The 16,608-nt window shown below is 45.3% G+C and overlaps 2 protein-coding genes across 5 annotated transcripts in view; one reads left to right on the top strand and one right to left on the bottom strand.

Moving 5' to 3' along the window:
• Positions 1-16,608, top strand: part of LOC137161279 (complement C3-like) — an 82,664-nt gene that overhangs the window by 54,300 nt on the left and 11,756 nt on the right. For all 4 annotated transcript variants that reach the window (XR_010922055.1, XR_010922056.1, XR_010922054.1 and 1 more), the window contains one exon: positions 13,074-13,255. The gene's annotated coding sequence lies outside the window, so the exon portion shown is untranslated. The remainder of the gene's footprint in view (positions 1-13,073; positions 13,256-16,608) is intronic.
• On the bottom strand, positions 236-15,793 carry LOC137161281 (hepatic lectin-like). The gene is made up of 10 exons (XM_067560409.1): positions 15,718-15,793; positions 13,274-13,321; positions 12,272-12,409; positions 12,013-12,063; positions 10,679-10,804; positions 9,042-9,104; positions 7,813-7,902; positions 7,198-7,367; positions 6,461-6,567; positions 236-371 (listed from the first exon to the last, which is right to left on the bottom strand). Exons 1-10 carry the CDS (start codon positions 15,791-15,793, stop codon positions 236-238), a joined length of 1,005 nt encoding a protein of 334 aa, XP_067416510.1.

Here is a 16,608-nt window from a genome sequence, read left to right as displayed (position 1 = left end):
ACAGGACTGAGGTAGAATACTGCCACTTTTTTGGGCCCACTTGGACACCTAAAATTACAAGTCCTAACTAACAAATGAAGGAGTTGGGAAAACACTGTTAAAAATCAAGAGAAACGGCATCTTCAGTTCATCTACTGGGGAGCTGGAGTGCGTTCTTCTCAGCCACTGAGCAGGTGCAGGAGGAGCAGCGGGACTTGTGCTCGATCCCATAACAAGAGCTTATTTGAGAAGTGGCTCAGCAGATCCATGTCTTTTCACAAATCCAGTGGTACTTAAGGGAGCAATTGGAATCCCTCCATGCCCCATCAGACCACATGATGACACAGTCTTCCTCCTCAACCTCAGCACTCGGTTCCCCCGGGTGCCAAAAGCTGCAAAGAAAAACAGAACCACATAGTCTGCTGGTATACTTAAACTGTGGTGATGTTTAAATGGTCATCTTTAGGCTCCAGAGTTAAACCCATTAGGATAAATGGGAATAGTTTGCGCCTCTCAGGGCAATGCCAATAACAGTATTCTCTAAGGAGGGACTTTGTAGATCTGAGCCCCTTTATTAAATGTAGCTCCTGTCACTGCAGAGACAGATGTCTACAAATTCCTCCATTGAGTTTTTAAGATTAAATCAATGGGCCATATTCTGGTAACAGTGTAAATACAGAGTAAACCAAATTGATGTCAATGAAGACATTACAGATTTACTCCAGTGTAATGGAGACCAGAATCGGCCTCTTAGAAGGTAACACTATAGGCTTGATTCTCCTCTTACAACAGTAAGTCCTGTCATCTGCAGGTTGTGGTTCTCATCTGATGTAAATGGACATGGTTCTGTTAAAGCCAATGGAGCAATGCTGATTTACACGAGCTGGGAATTTGGCTTTCTGGAGTTACATTGATGTTAGCAAAGGGAGAATCAGTGCCAGCCCTATTAGTGGGTTAATGGTTGCCCTACTGTGATGGGTGGTTTGTCCTTGCAGGAGTAGTAGGGTCTAGGGGTCATTCATCCCTCTCCTTTGGTGAGGCCTTTTCAGGTTTAGTACCAAGGTCCTTGGAAAATAACACAGGCAGATATGAGGAGAAGTCCCGGGGAATAGTCTGTGTTGCGTGAAAACCTGTGCTTCTACTCCTTTAAGAGTCCTGGATCAGAAATCTTGTAGAGAGAGTGAGGCTAGGCTCCCCCGTCTCCTAACCAACCAGAACCAGTTCTGGGAAAGAGGGCTATATGTATTCTGCTTCCTCCTTCAGAACAGGGAGACATGGCAGGCAGTGGAAGGCTGATGTCAGCTGAGTTCAAAGGGACTAATGTGAAAAAAGGACCAACTGGAGAAGAAGCTGGTTTAAAGCCACAGCTGGTTTGAGGGAACAAGCTCAGTCCAGCAAGGGGACCTGTGGGAGAAGCTTGATAGGAAATCCCCTTGGCCCCAAGAAGAAGGACTAGGAAAACCCCTGAATCTAACATGAGACTCTATGGGCCAGGGAGACCAGGACTGAAATCCCCCATCCCAAGAGGTAGGGTTGAGAAGTCCCCTGCTCTGCACAGTGTGCCATTTTGGGAGATGCTGTATCAATAGCACTTCTGGTTTCTGGGGATTAATTTCAGTTTTGGGGATTTATTTCTAGCAATATTTGAGTTACAAACATTGGGGGTTTTCAGGGCTCTCTTTTTATATGTGCTGTAATTAGTAATGTGTACATACTGTAAGTCATCTCTTTCCTGTGTGCACTTCAACATAGTATTGTTTCAAACATCACTATGTTAAAGTGCACTTGGGCACCTTTAGTCCACACCACCAAGGTCTACCCGGACCAATTAATGCACAACACACAAGTATGCTTTAGAAATCACCTATCCCACCCCACCTCCTGTAATCCAAATTATTGCTCTGTGCAACAAGCCCTGAGAATCTGGAGTTTATTGAATAAACACAGATTTCTTTTTCTTTTTATATCGGGGGTGTTTTGCCAGTGTTTATTGGTTAAAACTGAAAATCAGAAGACCTATCTGTGTACATTAGATTAGACCCCAGGAAAAGGGGAATATTAAAGACTCTGGAGGTGAGTGATTAATTTCTGAACCCCAGTAGAGGGAACTGAGGGAAGTGTGCTTACAGGGCTTTGCTGTGCCACAAGGAGGTGCTCTCAGAGGGCACCCTGTCCCCTCTGCTTACTGGGAAGGGGCTGTAGGAGGGGAAAGTTTTGTAGAACAACTCAAGCCCTGTCAAGAGTAGCAATTCCCCAGCAAGAGTTAGCCCAAGTCAGGGGAGACTGGATTGATCTGAGAACTGGAGGCTTCCAGTTCTAAATTACTGGGTCAGTCCAGTCCAGTTGACTAATCAACCAGGAGTTGTCACCATCTGATGGCTCTTTGGTTCTCTATGAAATGAATCCCTAGGTCTAAAGTCTGGCCTGGTGAAAGCAGGTACAAATCCACAGAGATGCTCTCAGTTATCCTAAGCCACAATTTGGCCCTTCATGTCAATTCATTTACTAGAGGGACAAGTCCACATAACAATGGGGAAGAATAATAACAAAAAACTGCCATAATGGAAATCCCTTCCTACACCTTGGGGCTGCCAGTCCTAAGCCTAGATACAGAGAGGAGTGTTGAACAAGACTAACCACTTAGGCTATTAAAAATATTTCACTGGTTAGAGAAACAGAACCAGGCTGCCATTTCCATAGAAATGAACACTGCTGACCTCTCATACTTCAAGAAGGCTCCTGATGAAAGCCAGGACCCCCAAATGTTTGATGCTGACCTTCAGAGTTGGTTATTGGAATGTGAGAACAGTGTTTCATGCATCAAAGACCTCACAGGTCATGAGGTAGAGGGACAACTATAGACTTGAAATCTTGAGCATCAGTTAGAGTAGATAGATAGGTGCGGATAAGAAGCATTTCAAGAAAAAGAAGAAACATCTCATTTGCTCAAGTCGTAGTGACAACAAACACTCAGGGAGAGTAGTGCTTTATCATGACAGATTCTGCTGAAAAAAAAATCACTTACCAGCTGGGAACTGATTAACCAATGCATCATATGCACCAGATTCATAAAGATATCTATCATACAGTGTTATGCTCCAACAGAGAAACATAGTGCTGAGGGTAAAGATGAATAGGATGTGACAGCCAAGGAATGGAAAGAGCAATGGGGAAGCATGGCTTGGGAACCATCAACCAAAATGGTGACAAACTCACTGAATTGTGCTTGGTCGCCGACCTGGCTCTTGCAAGTACCCTGTTCCCTCACAAAGGAGTATACACAGAAACATGGGTTTCATCAGATGACAAAATGAAAAATCAGATTGACCACATCCACATTAGCTCAAGATCCAGGTAATCTGTCCAAGATGTAAGGGCATATCAAGCAGCAGATGTTAGAGGTTACCACAATCTTTGCACTGCTAAACTGAAATTAAAATTGAGAAAGATTAATGTTAAGCAGAAAGCGGAAAAGAAAATCAATAGTATAAAACTGAAAACAAAAGAGGAGTGTGAGAAATTCCAACTTGAACTAGAACGAGTTTGAGGCACTGACAAAGGCAGAGAAAGGTGAGACACGGATTGGACCTGAAGAGAAATGGGCAGTGCTCAGAGACCATATGATTCAAACTTCAGCAGTCACAGTTGGATATCAACATAGACAGAGGAAGAATTGGATAAGCCAACAGAATTGACGTCTCATCAAGGAAAGTACTGAAAGGAAAATTCCTGAATGCTAAGACCACGAAATATTGGAAAAAACAAAGGAGGAGTATAAGACAGTAGAAAAAGCAGTGCAAAGCAATGCAAGGAAAAATATGTTGAAGACCTAGCAGCTGAAACTGAAGCTGAAACTGCTGTTGCCATGTTAGGAAATCACAGAGCTATTTACCAAGTGACTAAAAATCTGTGTGAAAATGTCAAAACTGAACATGGGCCAACAAAAAGCAAAGATGGAAAAAGGCAAACTACTGAAGTAGAACAGATAAAACAAATGAGCAGAGCATTTCAAAGAAGTTGTAAATAGACCCATCTCAGCCCCATGCTTGATGAAACATGTGAACCCGATCAACCTGATATTAACAACAGTCCAGTAAGATGTCAGAAGTAAGGCTGCAGTCAAAAGTCTGAAAAGAAACAGTGGTGGAAGGTGACCAAATTATAGCAGAAATGCTGAAATTACTTGATACCACTATCCTGACAAAATTGACAGTGCTGTTCAATGACATTTGGGGAAAAAGTGGTTTCCTCCTGGCCATGGAATCATTATCAGAATACCCCAAAATTGTGATCTTACTGACTAACAGCTGGAGGCAAGTTATATTACTCTGTTGTAGGGAAAGCCTTCTGCAGTGTGATATTACACAGAATGAAAAAGGCAGCGGATGCAAAGCTTAGAGAAGAACCAGCTGGATTCAGGCCCAAGAGATCCTGTGTAGAACAGATATTCAGTAAGACCTATTATAGAAGAATGTAAAGAATGGCAAACTTCCCTCTTCATCAGTTTCACTGATTTTTTTTTTCAAAGGCATTTGCCTGCCTGCACAGACAGACATTGTGGAATATTCTTCAGTCTGACAAAATCCCAGCTAAAGTCATCAGCAACGTCAAAGCCACGTATAGAGATGTGAAGTGCTCTGTAAGGGTGAACAACCAGACAACAAACTGGTTCAGTGTGGGCTGCATGGAATAGGGTTGCATTTTATTTCCACTGTTTGACATTGCTAAGACTATATAAATGAAGAAAGAAGTGTATTAGCAACACAAACGCTGATATAACATGGGTAGATAGCAAAATGCCTAGGAGACCTAGACTTTGCTGATGATATTGTGTTACTGAGCGACACCCCCAAAAAATTAAAAACAAATACAGACAACTTAGCAAAAATAGCACGCCAAGTGGGGCTCAAAATTAGTTATGCTAAACAAACATCCTTGAAACCCAGATGTCAAGCAGTAACATCACAGTAGAATGCAAAAATGTCAAGAAAGTTAGCCAATGGAGACCTCAAGAAGGAAGTGATATCAAGAATAGGAAAGGCATCTACAGCGCTTACTAAACTTATAGAAATCAAAGATATACAGCACTAGAACAAAACCTGAGAATTTTCAATTCAAATGTAATCTCGGTGCTAACACATGGCTGTGAGAGCTGGAGATCTACTAAAATCGTAGACAGAAAAGACCTTTGGAAATTTAGTGCCTGTGAAAGACTCTGGGCCTTGGTTGAAAAAACTTCATCACCAGTGAAGATATCTGAGAAATCAGCAACCAGCAGCTCACTTCCATCAGACTCAGAAGGAAGTGCTGGACATATTTGGGGCATGCACAGACTCCCACCTGCAGCTGTCAAATGGATACTAACTGGTGTGAGGAAACAAGGGCACCCAAGGAAAACCTTCAGAAGAATCCCTAGCAGGAAGTGCAGAATAGCTATCTCAATACCACCAGTATGGAGAAGACTGGTTTCCACCCTGTGCGTCAATATGAGGGCAGGAAGGATGTTGTGAGAAACTCACTCTCTAATTGGCAAAAATATGTTGCCCATCAGGGCAGAAAGGCCAAGGATGGGAAAGGTCGTGGAGACTGAACTCCATTCTCACACTAGAGAAGTCCCTCCAGGGCAGAGGTGAGGTTTATGGGCAGGGAACAGTAGGGGCAAATCATAGATTGGCTGGGAGAGGGAGCTGCAGCAGCCATACGCTGTCGCCATCAAGGTCTGCTGCCCAGTGCCCACAGATGCAGTAGGTAGGCTAGGAGGGACTGGACTGGAGGGGAAAGAGGCAGGCACTGCAGGTGGGGTGGCCCCACCAGGTGAGCTAGGGGCAGAGCTGAACAATGCCCAGGCCCAGCGCTCCTTGACCACTCACACACCCTATCCCTAAGGCTTTTATTTTCGTTTGTTAATTGTTTGTTACATGGCCCACACTCCATATTAGCAGCTGAAGCTGCCCCTGACTCAGCCCCTGCCGGAGCAGGGAGGCATTGTCAAACAGCTGATTAGAAGATTAAGCTGATCAGCGGGCAGCAGGCTGAGCGAACGGAACATCTCACAGCAGCCATGTGATGTGGGGGAAATAACGGCCACCAAACGCCAACAGCTATCATCCTGGTGGGTGCAGAGCACCCCCTATTTTTCTTCAGTGGGTTCCTGAGCCCCTCAGCATCCCAGGAATTGGTACCTGTGCCAGGAGGGTTTGTCCGGCTGCTGCACGGGCTGTATCTTCTCTGTAGATAAACCAAGGACTTCAGTTTCCAGTCTCTTTTTATTGGCACTAAATTCATGTAAAACAGTCCTCCTGTGCTAAGATTCTAGCCCCAGTTCTGCATCCCTGCTTCCTGTGATCAGTGCCTGTTCTGAGCCTATCCTGCTCAGGCCTCTTCCATGAGACAGGAGACAAAACAGACAGCCATGGCTTCAAAACTCCTGAGTATCGGGACTAATTTTCTGATTAAGGGATTTGCATGAAAAGGGGCTTACCTGGTGGAAAACTGGCTATTGTCTTCCCACTGCCACTTCCCTTCCTCTTCTACATCGCTCAGTCCCAGCCAGTATATCGTGTCTTTATTACGGTCTTTCAAAAAACCCTAGAAAGGACAAGAATTTAATACAAAGAAGGCCAACATGATGACTCCTGAGACTGGCACGGTGAAACCGAACGGTCAGTCTGTGCAGTTCTAATGCACCCATCAGCCTGGTATCCCAGCAGCCTTTCACTTGCAAGTCAGCCAGCCGTCTAGCGATCAAAAGTCAATGCCTTCTGAAAGGTTTTTCACTGCCTTATAGGTGATGAGTTTGGGAGTTCTCAATGGTGCAGGGTGTACATCTCTCACAAACATCCTCCCCCATAGCCTCCTCCCCAGTGCTGTAAAATAAAACACCAATAGGCTTAAATTGGCAGAGGAGCTCCATTGCCTTCAGTAGAGCAATGCTGATTTACACATCTCAGGAGCTGGTCAAATTTCAAATCGTATTTGTGATGAGAGTCACAAACTCCTACTCCAAACTTGATTCTCTTCTCCTGTCAGTGTAACTTAGCCAGGAGAGTTACATCAGTCCGAGAGGAAGATCAGGTAAGGCAAATGCCAGTAAATTCAGAGGGATTTCATGCGTTGCTCTGCATTGGCACAGTTGGAACTGAGAACAGGATTTGATCCTTATGCCTCTTTTTTTCCATTCTGAATGACATGCTATAGCAAACAGAGGGGATGGCTTACCTGCTCATTATCATTGTTAATGATAACCAGGTGAGACCCTTGCTCAGTACAGAACTGCTTCGCACCCCTCCAGTCTTTAGTCATATTTGAAAAGTAATAGCAGGCTTTCTCAGACTTCTCCCAGTTGGCTGCACATTTCACAGACTCTGGGAAGGTGCTGCAGACGGAGGCTGTAAGGCAGAATTCAGGACAGCCCTGCATTAACGCTGGAAACTTTGGCTCATGCAGAAAGCAGTTTTTTGCTTATTTAGTGGGGTCGCTCACTGGGAGTGTGTCACATGTTTTCCAGAGTTTGCACTATCTTCCCATTTGTTTCCATCAGACATTTTAACCTGTAAGTCCTTTTTGGTTTGGATTCTGGCTACATTAGAATCCTCCTGTCTCCAAATTTTGCTCTTATTCACACTGCTATAAACCCAAAGTGACTCAATATTCTTCTGTTGAGTTACTCTGGATTTACACTGGGTAACCAAGAGCAGGAACTGCCCTTCATTCACCAGTCCCTTTTGATGCTGCTTGGGGGTAAAAGTGATAGCAATCAACATATTTTCACTGGTAGTATGATCAGACCAGGAGAAAATACTGGAGTTGAAAATGGGTCTGATGTTCTCTCACCTTTGAAGTCCCAAAATTCCTTATAGCTCTTGTTCATGCGGCACTCAATTCGATCTCGCTCTGTTCGTGCAGCATCCAGGTCCTGCAGCACTGAAAAGTACAGTGCAGCACATAAAGCAGCTAGGAATTAGGAAGCATGGTCTGGCAGAAGAGGTGCTGTCCTAGGACTCAGGGGATCTGGGTTCTATTTCCAGGTCTATCCATGACTTTGGGCAAGTTTCTTTTGCCTCTCATTCGGTATCTGCCTTGGCTGTTTAGATTGTGCAGGCAAGGGCTGTCTGTCTTCATGTGCCTGTACAGTGCCAAGCACCATGGGGCCCTGATCATGGTCAAGGGCTGTAGGTGCCACTGTAATTAAAGTAACAATTGAAATGCAGCTAAATAGCCATTTGGAACTGAAAAACCAGGCGTAAGCTCTTCTGAGAGGCAGCCTTCCTCATGAAGGGCCAGATCCTTAATTCCTTCATGGTGATCTAGTGATCCTATCATTTATTTCTGGTATTCACCTGATGTTTCTTGCCTTAGTGTGTCAGCTCTTTGGGGCAGGGCCCACAATTTTGTTTTATGTTCATGCAGCACCTAGCACAGTAGGGATGGGGCCACTGGGTGCTCTCACAATACAAATAAATGATAATAACGATAAGCCTCAATTGATGTAAATTGGCATTCATTGACTTACATCAGCTAAGCATCTCCTAACTATCCCGTCTCTGTGTGACCTTAACCAAGTCCTTCACCTCGTGCAGCCTCAGTGTCTCTGTCTGATTCTCCTCTCATGCTATGCAATGTAAATCAGGAGTAACTCCATTAAACTCAGTTGGTCTGATCTTGATCTCACTTAAACCAGTGTGCACCGGGACTAATTCCATTGGCGTCAATGGTGTGAAACCAATATAAATTGATGTGAGAGCTGAATCAGGTCTGAAGGTGAAATTCTGGTGTAAATCAGAAGTAACTATTGAAGTCAAGGGTTCTTTCCTTGATATAAGTGAGAGGAGAATCAGACCTAGGTTTAGCTATGAGCTACTCCGGGGGTTGGTTTGTTTAGCTTTTTTCATTATTTGCAAAAAGCTCTGAGATACTTGGGTGTGTGGGTTAGAGATGGACCAAGGACTCCTGGAAGGATTAGCATAGCCCAGATTGACCCACCCACACCTAATTCAAACCCAGCACAGTCCACTGTTAACCAGAAGTACCTATGCCACGTTGGCTAGAGTCCAAGAACCTACCATTCATTAGCCTCTCCGAGTGGTTATAGTTTAAAACTTTTAACTCCTCTGACATCTCCGAGTCTAAAAGGGAAACGAAAGAATATGGCTTTTCCATTCAGGTTAAAATAAATCCTCAGCTAGCTAGGAACGACCGACCACACTGGATCAGATCAGGAATCTTATCTAGTCTAGTATCCTGTCTCCAACAGCAGCCTCTACCAGTTGCTTCAGAGGAAGGTGCTCTGGTGATAATCTGCCGCCAAAGGAAGTTTCCTCCTACCACCCTATAGTAAGAGGTAGGCTGATGCCTTTAAGTCAACTGGGCTGAGTTGATTTACACAGCTGAGTATCTGACCCAGTGGAGTTACTCTGGCTTTACACCACTGTAACCAAGATCAGAATCTGATCCTTTAATGTGGGATTGCTGGCATGGGACTCAACCACATTGCCAGGAGTCCCTCCCACTCTTTGTCTGCAAAAAAAGACCTGTGACAGCCAGTCTCCGAGCCTGGGTTAACTGGCTAGGCTCCTGGGTCTCATGCTGCAGGAAAAAACCTAGCAGCTTAGACATTCAACCTCGAGCTGGAGCCCAGGCTCTGAAACCTGGGGAGAGGCGAGGATCCTGCAGTCCAGGCTCCAGCCCGAACCCAAACATCTGCTCTACTATTTTAGCCCCCCAAGCCCGAGTCAGTTGACTCCAGTCTGAGACCACTGCCATGGAGTGGTTTTTTGTTTTTTTTTACTGTGTAGATGTACCCTCATCCATTTAGATGGTGAGAGCAAGAACTGCCTTTCTCTCTGTTCCTGTACAGTGCCTAGCACAATGGGGCCCTGATCTTGGTCATGGCCTCTAGGTGCTACTGTAATACCCGTAATAATAGTAATAATAAATAAATAATTATAAGAACTTGGGGGGAGGGGAGGAGAGGATATGGCACTAACTTTTCTCTTCACCCAAATGGCCTCTCCTGGAGATGACCCAATGGGAGAATCACTGGAGCATGGATTTGTCTGGAGTTACGGGTAACACTCCCCCACCCCCATCTTCCATATTCAATATTAGTACAAGCCCACTTTACAAGCAACACCACTGAATGTTTAGGTAGAACTTGATTCCCGTTGCCCTGAACCTTGTACAATCATTTACTCCAGTGCAAGGTGGGTGTAAAATAATACCAGGTCAGAACGGGGCTCAGGACAACATAAAATGAGGCTTACAGAGTTGTGACTTTACTGGAGTTACTCTGGATTTACACTAGTGATACAGATCAGAGACACACAGTATGATGCTGATGCACCAGTGTTACTGAGATTAGTATGTATACTGGAGCTCCTTTGACACAAGTGATACAGAAATGTGTGTGTGGGGGGGGGGGGGGGGAGGGGGGAATGCTTTGGCACCACTGTGAGATCTATGTGGGTTTTGAGGATGTTTTGGCACTAGTGTAACTGAAATCAGAGCATGTGGGTGGTAGGGTAGTAGCAATGCATTTTTTTCTGTTAATTGCTTTTCTGTGGTGCCCTCTCCCAACTTCTGCCCCTTTGGCATGCCTGTCCTAGCACAGATATACTCATTCAGGGACCAAAATAACATCAGTAGCCCCACCCCACCCACCTCCACATAGGTGCCCATACCAACCTGTGCTGAGACTTACATTTCACCACTGCCAGTGAGAGGAGAACTGCCCACATTGCAAAGCAAATCCCCATCAGGATATACAGCATCACAACGGACTTCTCTCTATAGCCTATTTCTCGATTGGAATCCGGAAAGAGGACAGCTGTGGAGAGCAGGACTGGTTAGATCTCTGACTGTACCTCCCGGTACTCTCATTTCCTAGCAGGAAGGACCCCAGAATTGTTTACCCCAGGACAGGCTTTCACCCAGGCTCTTGACATTAAAGGAAGCCTCTGTGGTTACTGACAATTTTCAGAGTCATGTTGGCTTGCCCTGAAAACAATGACAATGGCGCTCTCTTTTAAATGAATAGAGTCCCTAGCAGTGTGGTGTAGTGGTCAGAGCAGGGTGAGGCCCGGAATTCAGAACGCCTGCATTCTTTCCTCCACTCTGAGAGGAGAGTGGTGCCTAGTGCTTAGGGTTGGGCATCTAGAGTCCTGGGTTCTCTCCCCAGCTCTGAGAGGGAAGTGGAGTCTCATGGTTAGATCAGGAAACTGAGAGGTTGGTGAAGGGAATAAAGGACCTTTCACCACTAAGGCACTGGTTCCAATCTGGCCCCAAGCGTGGGGATTGGCTGTGGGGTGTCAGGGAGAATGGATACAAGGACTTTAATCTCTAGAGCAGTGGTTCTCAACCTTTCCAGATTACTGTACCCCTTTCAGGAGTTCTATTTGTCTTGCATACCACAAGTTTGACCTCATGTAAAAACTACGACTTGATTATGAAATCAGACCTAAATATACAAATGTCACAGCACACTGTTCCTGAAAAATTGCTTTTTACCACATAATTATAAAATAAATTGACTGCAATATAAATATTATACTTGCATTTGAGTGTAATACTTGAACCTATTTTTCACTTGTGAGCCTTGTCATTCTGGGAGGCAGTGAAGCGAGAGCAACAATTAAGTTTTTATTCACATTGAGTTTATTTCTGTAACCTGTTGTAAGGCTAGACAAATGTTGTATCTAGATGAGTTGCTGCGCCCCCTGGAAGGCCTCTGCTTACCCCCAGGGGTACATGTACCTCTGGTTGAGAACCACTGCTCTAGGGCACCAGTCCTAATCCAAACCAAAAGGGAGAAGTGGTAGAGAGTCCATGAAATCCACTAGGGACTCTGCTAATGCTGTTAATTTTGTGTGGAAGGCGGTCAGATATGTGTGTGAGGATAAACCCTTAGACAGATAGATTGATTCCAGGTCTATGGTGACCAAAAGTCATTCCCATCTGATGGCTTCTGTGTAGCCCATCTGAATCTAATTACCCAGAGCAACACAGGCAGCACGGTCCAAAAGACAGAAGACTAACCTTTCTGTGGGAGACTTGAAGGTGCTGGTTTCCCGGCTAGCACGTAAACCCCTGCAAACAGGAAGGAAAATGCAGGCATTGGAGGAAATGTCAGTTCACCCATGATCAAATATGCAGGTTTCTCCATGTGTGTCGCTGCTGGGAGTGTAACCCCACATGCAGTGATGGGCCCAAATTCATCTCTGGTGAATCCCCATTGACTTCACCAGGAACCAGTTCAGGCCAGGGAGCAAGCAGGAGGAGAAGATGTAGGTTCTACCTGTGCCTTCCTTGCTTCTCTGGCTTGCTACATCTGCATTTTCTTCATAACCTGGCAGCCCCTGCTGCATCTGATCTTCTATTTCAGACATGACCACATCGTCGTAATCCTCCTCATCAGCGAAACTGTCTGGTGAGCCTAAATAAATTAGAAGAATTAATCGCGGCGCAGTGAATTGGCAATCTGGGCTAAATCCTCAGATGGTGTAAATGGGCATAGCTCCAAGCTACATCCACTGAGGATCTGGCCCAATGTACTAATAGACATAGATTAGAGTAAATCGTTTTCATCTGTGAGCATTCATAGGAGATTCTACATCCCTTGGAACTACAGGATACTTGCAGTGAGATTTCACTAATTGCCCTCTTCATTACTGGAAGGTTTTTTGAGTCTCATTCTCTTCTCTTTTATAATGGTGCAAATCTGGAGAAAATGCTGAAATCAGATGTCGGATGGTCAGTAGGTTTGGTATACAGAGCAAAGCCAAAATTGGATGCTGGTCATTGCTCTGCCACTGACCAACCATGTGTCCTTGAGCAAGTCACTTCCTGCCTCTGTCCCATCACATCCTTTGCTGTCCTGTAAATTTAGACTGTAAACTCTTCAGGGCCGGGACTATCTCTGATGATGTAAATGTGTAATGCCCAGCACAAAGGGACCCTGATCCCAGGTGTGGCTTTGAGGTGCTATCATAATACAAATAATAAAATTGGTTTGGGGGTCAGGAAAATCAGTCTGTTTATCCACAGATCTCAAAGTACTTGTTTGAAGGTGGATTGAAGTTGTTATACTCATTTCACAGATGAAGAAACCAAGGCACAAAGAGAGAGGAGGGGAATTGCCCAAGGTTATTAATCACCAGCAGAGCTGGGAGTAGAGTCATCTCTACACTGGCATCTCATCAAGGTTTGCTTTGCACTATGCTACGCCCAGGACTATGCGCTGGCTCAGAGGTAGAAAGCCTGATTTGAGGAACATGAAGAGGTAATAATACTGACTCACCAGATCTGAAGTGACTTGCATTTGCTGATCCGCCTGATAAGTAAATTCCTGCAAACAAGGAAGGAAAAGGGTAGGTGTTTGGAGAAAGTGAGAATTCTTTAGAGGACACCACTGTGGGATCTGAAGCCTGACATCACAATCTGAGAGGCAGCCATCTAGCCAGTGAAACCAACTCTTCTTCACTCTTTAGCAACTTCAAACGGGAGCAACATTGGTAAGAGAGCTTTGCACTTGTAAGCGTGAACCTTTGCTCCTAGAAACCTGATCCAAGGAGATACAGTTATCCAATCAGGGAAAAGAAATGATGCCACGTGTCTTTGGATTTCAAAATATGGCAAATGACTTTACAGGCTGAGGAGTTGCTCAGGCAACCATTTTGGATAACACATGCTTAGGACAGAAATTGAGACTATTCACCAAAAGGAAAAAGAGAGAGGTGAAATTCATCAAAGAAAAGGCCTGTTACCAATTATGAGTCAGATCCTCAGCTGGTGTAAATCAGCATTTACTTCAGTGGATCTACAGCTGATTTACCCCAGTGGGGATCTGTCTCATGGACTCCAAGAGAGCTACTCTGATGGCTGGTCTACACTAGAAAAGTTATACCCATATAACTACGTCAGTTAGGGGTGTGATTTTATTTTTCTACCCGTATTCTGTTATTTGCCTTAGCATAAATGCATTTATACTGGTTGAAAGGTGCCTTATACCAATATAGCTTATACCTCTGCCTGTATCAGCAGAGACTATGCCAGGATAAAGACTTTTATACTGGTATAGCTGCATTCATGCTACGTGGGGTTTTCTACTTTAACAATACCAGTATATAGTTAAAGCAACAAATATTTCTAGTGCAGACAAGTTGTGATTAACATTAGCTGGGGATCTGGCGCTAATTATCCAAAGGCGGCAAAGCACAGAATTCAGCTCATGTCATCTCCTATGGAGGTTGGTGGACCGAAGGTCATGTAGCAGGACGGTTCTTGTGATAGCCGCTCTCTGAAAATACCTAATGCTTGGTGCATTCCAAAAGGGAAACAAATTTGCTCTTCAGAAGCATTTTGCCTGGGGCATGGAGGTTCCCACTGGCAGGAAATGCGAAAGGAGTGTGACTCCACAAGAGAGGGAGAAATGACCTCAGTGTGATTGTGGAGGTTTGACTCTCCTTTGAGCCTCCTACATCCCATCACAGCTACGAATCCAGCCAGGTCAGGAGTTACAGTTATGGTCTTCCCAGAAACTGTTAAAACACCGTTCTTTCATACAGCATAGTCAGCACCTGAATAGGTTTGGATGGCCTCTCAGATCTGTGCGAGAGCCTTGGACATGACATATCTGATCCTGGTGACATGTTAATATTATTTCTACTTTAGGTCTTGTCTACACTAGAGTTTATTACCTGCAATTAATTACTTGACAGTTCACTGGAAGAAGTTAACCTTTGTAAAAGCCGATGTTGTGGACTCTTCCCAAAGGCTTGTTCTAGCACACGCATGTTTGTGTCCGTAAACCTCAAATTAAAGTATCCCCTAATGTAGACATGCCCTAAGTCCAGATCCCCAGCTGCTGTTATTGAGGTGTCATTTCGCTGAAGTCAACGGAGTGATGACAGTTGACACCAGCTTGGGATATGGCTCAGACTTTGCTCTGTTACACCACGCACAGCCCCGCTCAGTTCCACCCAGGTACAAGCAGTTGCAACTCTACTAGCTCCAAAAGAACTGGGCCTGCTTAGCCCATTGACCTCAGGCTGGCTGCCTGTGTTTGAGTGGGAGCAGAATCAAAGTCAATTGTGGTTCCTCGGTTATTTTACCAGTCATTTTCTTCCCCAAAGATCTAAACTGGTACAAGGGAGAACCACAAAGCGGTTCCCCAGCTACCACTGGATTTGAGTGGGAAATGTATTGTGTTTATGGTTGACTGACTTTACCCCCTGTCCTACACTCCCTTCTGAACATATGCATGCATCTCCCATGCACACATGCACGCACACACACACAAAGTGACCGCACACTAAACAACATGTACATCTGCACATGTTTACAAACATATAACCCCCCTAAATACAAATGGCACACACTTGTGCACACAGACACATAGAACACACACAACCCTTCACACAGAAAGATGGATATATTCCACACACATGGACACAAAACTTGCTACACACAACAGCACATTTGTACGCACACAATGCTGCACACCAAGCACAGTACACACAACTGAATATGCACACACTACATAACCCACATTAAACAGGGCTTATACATGCACATCCACATACAAAGTGCACACATCTGCAGGTGCATGCTCCTTGCACACCCCTACACAATGCACACGGCTACACACTTCATGCAACCACAACAGAACACACATCTGCACACCACTGCCCCTTCTAAGTCTGGCTACGGATGGTTCTCCAATTCCAACCTCTTTATCTGTACCTTTTTGTCTCACCACTCTCTTCCCTGGTAATGGTGGAGGGCACAGCCAGTTCCCATACAACTCCTTCTGGGCCATTCTTCCTTGTTGGGGACCAGAGGCTGAATCAACAGGCCCTGCCCCAACCCCGGGCTCCCGTTCTGGCTGAAGCAGTCCCTTGCTCTCAGCATCTCACTCAGTGCAGTTGTATAACTTAGTTTCAGTTCCTCTCTCTGTTGGGGCTGGGAAGAACAAGACTATGCAAATAGTCTGAAATGCAGCAGAACCTGTTGTGCGCCGAAGCCAGGAAAGAGGGGAGACCATGTTGTGTGCCATGGAATTTAGCTATGCCACAAGTCCTCTGTGGGGTGCAGGGCCATGGGATGGCTGGTGGAATGGTGGTGGAATGGCCACCGGGTCTATGAGCTGAGTGGATCTACTGCCCCAAAACACTCTGTAGAACAGTGGTTCCCAACTCATGGCACATTAGGTCTTTCAGAGTGACCCAGGGCTCCCCTCCCCTTGGCTGTAGCAGGGAGCAATCCAAAACGCTCCACCTGGGTCCCTAGGCTCTGGGGTCCCTGCTGGAGCCAGAGGAAGGGGAGCACTGATCTCCTGTCCTCCTAGCTGCAGAAGGGAGCCACTGTCTAGGGACCCAGGTAGAATGCATGGTTTCCCTGCTGCAGCCAGGGGGATGGCAGATCCTCCTTGCTGAACTCCTTCCATCTGGCTGCATTTTAGGGAGCTTCTGGTGGAGACTGGTGGCCCTTCAGGGTTGTAAAAATTATATTTGTGGCCCTTAAGCCAAAAAGGTTGGGAATTACTGCTGTTGAGCATAGGAGGCACCAGACTGGACTGGACCTGTGCTTCATTTAGCCCGGTATCCTGTCTGTAACAGCAGCCAGCCCCACTGC

Source organism: Emydura macquarii, unplaced genomic scaffold (genome assembly GCF_026122565.2).
Source record: "Emydura macquarii macquarii isolate MOO-44397 ecotype Brisbane River unplaced genomic scaffold, CSIRO-AGI_Emac_v2 contig_2292, whole genome shotgun sequence".
In the NCBI taxonomy this organism is placed as follows: Eukaryota; Metazoa; Chordata; order Testudines; family Chelidae; genus Emydura; species Emydura macquarii.
This window is presented reverse-complemented; position numbering and strand designations above follow the sequence as displayed.

What these genes read in the sequence shown, in the direction of transcription:
- LOC137161281 (XM_067560409.1), bottom strand. Translation starts at nt 15,793, where the DNA reads ATGGCCCAGAAGGAGTTGTATGGGAACTGGCTGTGCCCTCCACCATTA. An exon ending in GAGAAGCAAGGAAGGCACAG is followed by an intron (nt 12,064 to 12,271) that starts GTAGAACCTACA and finishes TCCTGTTTGCAG; the next exon opens with GGGTTTACGTGCTAGCCGGG. An exon ending in TTAACAATGATAATGAGCAG is followed by an intron (nt 6,568 to 7,197) that starts GTAAGCCATCCC and finishes TGTCCTTTCTAG; the next exon opens with GGTTTTTTGAAAGACCGTAA.